Source organism: Octopus sinensis, linkage group LG28 (assembly GCF_006345805.1).
Source record: "Octopus sinensis linkage group LG28, ASM634580v1, whole genome shotgun sequence".
Classification (NCBI taxonomy): Eukaryota; Metazoa; Mollusca; class Cephalopoda; order Octopoda; family Octopodidae; genus Octopus; species Octopus sinensis.
This window is the reverse complement of record NC_043024.1, coordinates 8,891,056-8,897,882: the sequence shown is the minus strand read 5'-3', so window position 1 is coordinate 8,897,882 and position 6,827 is coordinate 8,891,056. Positions and strand designations below refer to the sequence as shown.

The following is a 6,827-nucleotide window of genomic DNA, read 5'->3' as shown; positions in this document are numbered from 1 at the left end:
TAACTCTCTAAAAATGCTTTATAGTTATTTCCCTTACAAACCCGAGCAACGCCGGGCGATACTGCTACTTTTTTTTATAAATGGCAGAGAGATAGATAGAGTAAGAAAAAGCGAGGGAAAGGGTCGATTTTAAAATTAACAAGTTTTCAAATGAAAACAAACCCATTAAAACTTTGGTACCATTAAAAAAGTAATTAAAATAACAAATAGAAAATATCATACTGATTACTCCATGTGTTGAAAGCGGATAAAAAAATTAGGTAAAAAATCAACAAACTGCAATACGCCTTTTAAAATTAACAGTTTTCATATGTAAAGAAACCTATTAAAACGTGAGCACCGTAACAAAGAAGGGAAGAGTAAGAGAGTGGGAAAATAAGGAGGGATAGAGAAACAAAGAGGAAGAATGTGGCGATAAGAAACAGAAAGTAACAACCACAACCTCACCTGCACGTAGAGCGGGTCACCGTCATCTAGTTTACATATAATATCTGACAGAAAGAAAAAAGATGCCTAAAAAAAAATCTACCAAATAAATGGTATCAACTTAGCTGTGGATTGAACGTAATCCACATATGAAGGGCTCGTGCCCCATCTCTCAAATGCTGATTTCTCTAAAAGGGGAATACCACTCACTTTTATGAGCAGAAAGGCCACAAATATTGGGGAGAAAACGCTCAAGTTTTCATACCCTTCCATAGTATTTTGTGCAGTTGTGTACAACCCAAGCCACAACAGAATTTCTCCAAAATAATTTGGGTGCCGTGATATGCTCCAAAGTCCACTCCGGATATATTTGCCCTGAAAGAAAAACAAAATTTTGTTGATTAGTTGAATTTTGGGGGTCTTTATACTGTTCAAGAAACTTTGTACTGGGTTAGTGGTAACTCTCTTTTACTTGTTTCAGTCATTTGACTGTGGCCATGCTGGAGCACCGCCTTTAGTTGAGCAAATCGACCCCGGGACTTATTCTTTGTAAGCCCAGTACTTATTGTATCGGTCTCTTTTGCCAAACCGCCAAGTGATGGGGACGTAAACACGCCAGCATCGGTTGTCAAGCAATGCTAGGGGGACAAACACAGACACAGAAACACACACATTCATATATATATATATATATATATTCATATATATATATATATATATATACATATATACGACAGGCTTCTTTCAGTTTCCGTCTACCAAATCCACTCACAAGGCATTGGTTGGCCCGGGGCTATAGCAGAAGACACTTGCCCAAGATGCCACGCAGTGGGACTGAACCCGGAACCATGTGGTTGGTAAGCAAGCTAGATACCACACAGCCACTCCTGTGCATGCGTAAAGTGCAGAAGCTGTGCTGTGTTAATACTGCATAAGAAATTTTGCTATGTTGGTATGAAGATTGGCCGGAATTGTTTGAAAAATTCCTCTGGAGTGGCAAGGGTGGGATGACATAACACCAATCGCATACAGGAGATTCTCAATTATATCCAAGATAAATGTCCTTCAGGAGGTTGCTCATTCTTTCCCTGGCTGTTTGAGGAAACCAGTTGATGCCACTGGTGCTTATGTTAAAATATGAAGATTTATATTAATTTTCCCATGAAATAAAGAACATGTATCATTTGATTCAATAAATTTGTAAAAGGAATATGGATTTTATTACTAACTAGCACTATGACCCGGCAACGCCGGGTCATAATGCTAGTGCATGCATATACAGCTGCATGCATGCACACATATATGTGAGTACTGTCCAAATCTCTGACCAATCACATACAGCTAGCTGGCATTCAATTGGCTTATCAAGTTTCAGGCATTTTGATTGGGTTTTGGATAGAAAATTCACAAAAAAGTCACTTCTATTGATTTTTTAATGGCTTTGCAGGTTGACTGGGGAAATGTAAAGATGTGCACGACCACCCTTGGACAATTTTGAATGACCATAGAAAGTGTTAGCCCTCTAACTGAAAAATTGGGGATTTGTATAAAGGACACACATACAGACATTTTGTCGTTTATATATAGAGAGATTTTTAATACCTACTTATTTTCCCCAACCCTGTATATATAAAATATTATATAGAGGGCATTACTATACATAAATGCCACACACTAGAAGGGACGCTTAAAGTCAAAACTACCAAAATAAATAAACACATCGTATCGAATGCGAGGGGATGCAACTCTTGAAGTGAGCCTTTTAAAAACAGAATTCAGTAGCAAATCATATGATTTCATAATTAGTGCAGAAATACACTTTTTAATCGTCAGTGTGAGCATATTTCAAGATTATAATGAACGAATAAAAATCAACATACTAGATGAACACCCAATGTATCCAGCGTAGCATATAGAAAGGTTCAATCTTTATACTTCTATGTAAAAGGCGGGCTTTTTCAAATTGCATCTCGGTACAAATGTGTTTATTCGCAATAAAAACTCAGTACTAAATATACTCCGGTTAAATTTACCATTTAAAAATAGGATAAAATCTTTATAAGAATTTATCAAGTAGTTAGCGTGAAAAACCCCATATTTATATACATACATATATATATGTTCTGTTAACGTTTTGGCGTTCAGACGAATGTACTGGCATTGATGTGGCAACATTTGAAATTTTGTCTAGGTATATGCAGCTGATGAAGACTAATCAAATTTACGTTGTCAAACGTATTTGAAGAGTCAGAAACCGGTCCTACATTATCCGATTCTAGGTTTTTCATATGTTCTTCCTAGAGGTAAGACAAATTTTTTTTTCATGTGTTGTGCACACACATGTCTTTGCTTGTATATACGCAGTGAAGCTATACAATAGCGTCGTATTTATTACGATTGCTATTTTCCAGTAAATATCGGTGCCTTGTTGTACCATTATCTACTTTTATATATATATATATTATATATATATATATATATATATATATATATATAAAAAGGAAATGAAGAAAATGCTGACAAAATAATTTAAGTAATTAAGTGATTTATTAGGTGAAAGTTCTTTTTACCGGTTGCGCATTTGTTATGCTTATCAAAGATATTTTTTTTAAGAGAGATAGAGTTCCTTTCTGATAAGAGGAAAAAAATCTATCAGAAAGGAACTCTATCTCTCTTAAAAAATATTTTGATAAGCATAACAAATGCGCAACCGGTAAAAGGAACTTTCACCTAATTAAATTACTTAAATTATTTTGTCAGCATTTTCTTCATTTCCTTTTTTTATATATCACAACTCGTGTCCACATCTCCTTTTTTAAATATATATATATATACTCTTTACTCTTTTACTTGTTTCAGTCATTTGACTGCAGCCATGCTGGAGAACCGCCTTTAATCGAGCAACTTGACCCCGGGACTTATTCTTTGTAAGCCCAGTACTTATTCTATCGGTCTCTTTTGCCGAACCGCTAAGTAACGGGGACATAAACACACCAGCATTGGTTGTCAAGCAATGCTAGGGGGACAAACACAGACACACGCATATATATACGTATATATGATGGGCTTCTTTCAGTTTCCATCTACCAAATCCACTCACAAGGCTTTGGTCGACCCGAGGCTATAGTAGAAGAAGACACCTGCCCAAGGTGCCACGCGGTGGGACTGAACCCGGAACCATGTGGTTGGTTAACAAGCTACTTACCACACAGCTACTCCTGCGCCTATATATATATATATATATTATATATATATATATATATATTAATAAATAAAATAAAACATATGCATATATATAAACATATATGTACGTACCTACCTCTACATGTACATATACACGCATATATGTGTACAGGACACCAAAAAGACGTCGAACACATAGAGAGACGAAAAACATAGACACAAACCAAGGAACAGGACAAGAAAAAATGGAGTACAGGACAATTAGCACAACGAAAAACCCCTTCTTCAGTCGCTAAGGTTTCATCTACTCTACGTTTCGAAGGATAAAAGCGAGACCGTATCTTCGAAGAAACTTCCTTCCTGCGAAAAGCAAATCAATTAAAATTCTGAGATCTTTTCGCAGAGGGGAAATGGTAAAAAATGGTAAAAAAAGCAAGACGGTAACGACAGTACAAACAAATAAACAGTAAAACAAATATATATATAAACAGTGGAAAAATAAATATATAACAGTAAGAGACAGGACAGGAGAAGAAGATAAGAAGGGCTGTTTACGCCAGACGAAAAAAGTATTGCAAACGCTGGATTATAGTGGACGACGAGAGAGGAGGAAAGTCGACCAGTAGCCTTAGAAGGCGGGCGAGAAAAGACAGGATAGCAGTTACGACGGAAGTATCGTCGCAGATGGACGACGGGAATGGGGGAGGAGGAGCAAGAAGAAGGGGAATGGTGCGAGGAGACCATGAAGAATGGTGAGGGGAGAGAGAGATGAGAATGAGAGAGAAGGAGAGAGAGAGGAAGAGACAAGTTAAGTGAGGGAAAAAAGACGAAAAAGGGAATGGGATAGAAAGAAAGAAAGATGCAGAGTCGCGTGAGAGTTAATATCAAGGCTAACTTGATATACAGAACAATCTTACTTAAGGGGTGCGGCGTTAGTCGTATAATATAATAATAAAAGAATAGAACATATGCATATATATAAACATATATGTACGTACCTACCTCTACATGTACATATACACGCATATATGTGTACAGGACACCACCAAAAAGACGTCGAACACATAGAGAGACGAAAAACATAGACACAAACCAAGGAACAGGACAAGAAAAAATGGAGTAGTACAGGACAATTAGCACAACGAAAAACCCCTTCTTCAGTCGCTAAGGTTCATCTACTCTATATATATACATATATATATATATATATTATATATATATATATATATATATATACACACAAATACATAAATACATACATACACATTATCTGCTGAAGATAGGGAAGATAGAGAGAACAAAAGTAGTTTGTACCTTGTTTGATGGTTTTGCTCGGAATTTAGATTTCTGGTAGTCTGCGATGGATTCAAACAAAAACCCAATTACCCATAATGTCCAGCCAGCATAGTCTTGATGTCCAAGAGGTTTGTCAACAGTTTTATAATTCAGAATTAAAGTTGGCATCAAAGTAACCAGAATCCAGACACCTGTTGGAGATAAAATCAAAACATGACTTGTAGTTACATGATATTTCGTTATGCAACCGTGATATAATATAAAATATATTAAATGATTTTATAAGTCAATACCACGTGTTCTACTGTGTTAGCAGTGCACTTTTAAGATTAATTCTACAGATAATAGTTGTAGGAATGACTATGTGGTAAGTAGCTTGCTTACGAACCACGATTCCAGGTTCAGTCCCACGGGTAAGTGTTTTTTACTATAGCCTCAGGCTGACCAAAGCCTTGTGAGTGGATTTGGTAGACAGAAACTGAAAGAAGCCTGTCATATATATGTATATATACATGTATGTATGTGTGTGTATATGTTTGTGTGTCTGTGTTTGTCCCCCAACATTGCTTGACAACCGATGCTGGTGTGTTTACGTCCCCGTAACTTAGCGGTTCAGCAAAAGAGACCGATAGAATAAGTACTGGGCTTACAAAGAATAAGTCCTGGGGTCGATTTGCTCGACTAAAGGCGATGCTCCAGCATGGCCACAGTCACATGACTGAAACAAGTAAAAGAGTAAAAGTGTAGATATTCCATAGAGATTACAGCCAGTACTGATTTTTGTTACGCTTCGTATAAAACACATCAGATATAAACTAATAATGAGATCGAAGATAAGAAACAGGTAATGAGTGTATATGCCATATTTTGACGGGTTTTGTCCCTTCATCAGCATCTATCTAAACCATTAATCATTCTCAAACACACTACTTAAATAGCCACCACACACAGCGGTATAAAGTTACTGGATATACCAATTTACATATTAAAAGCATTCCTGGAATTGGTATGTAAATACCAATGATTTGTAGGTATGTGGTATTTCGTTACACAACCACAATATACTATAAAGTATATTAAATCTTTTATAAGTCAATGCTATTTCTTTACTACCCACAAGGGGCTAAACACAGAGAGGACAGACAAAGGGATTAAGTCGATTATATTGACCCCAGTGCGTAACTGGTACTTATTTAATCGACCCCGAAAGGATGAAAGTCAAAGTCGACCTCGGCGGAATTTGAACTCAGAACGTAACGACAGACGAAATACCACTAAGCATTTCACCCGGTGTGCTAACGTTTCTGCCAGCTCGCCGCCTTGAGTCAATACCATGTGTTCTACTGTGTTAGCAGTGTTACTACATTACTTGTTAAGGTTATCAACAGATATTCCATAGAGATTATAGCCAGCACTGATTTTTGCTATGTTCCATATACCACACATCAGATTTAAACAAACAATGAGATCAAAGATGAGAAAAGGAATTTTCTTTCACCTGAGATTGTAGCTTAATTTCTGCATTGCTTTAAATTATTTTTTTGCATTAATGGAGACATGTAAATAATCTATTTATTATTAAATATAATGAAATAAATTATTTTACATACTTTAAGTTTTGAAACAATTTGTCATGATACTTGAATTTTCTTAAATTTCATAATATTTCTGAAGTCATTAACATTTAAAAATATATACCGTAAATCCTTGAGTATAGTCTGCCCTTGAGTATAATACGCAGCGAATTTTTAGGGGGCTGTACCTCTGAAAAACCTAAACCTTGTGTATAATATGCACCTCTTCTCTAACTTTAGTCAAAGAGGTCTATATAACGTCCTTTATTATTATTGTATATATAACATAATGCAAACGTGTCGCTTTTTTGTGCATTTTGTATACTCTTTACTCTTTTACTTGTTTCA

At 36.0% G+C, this 6,827-nt stretch overlaps 1 protein-coding gene across 1 annotated transcript in view; it reads right to left on the bottom strand.

Annotated features, from left to right (window-relative positions):
• The window catches only part of LOC115225879, an 18,725-nt gene continuing 11,898 nt past the window's right edge, over positions 1–6,827 (bottom strand). The window contains exons 4-5 of the mRNA XM_029796872.2: positions 4,924–5,096; positions 1–801 (exon numbers count right to left, since the gene is read on the bottom strand). Of these exons, the coding sequence (XP_029652732.1) occupies positions 526–801; positions 4,924–5,096 (449 nt within the window). The 3' untranslated portion in view covers positions 1–525. The remainder of the gene's footprint in view (positions 802–4,923; positions 5,097–6,827) is intronic.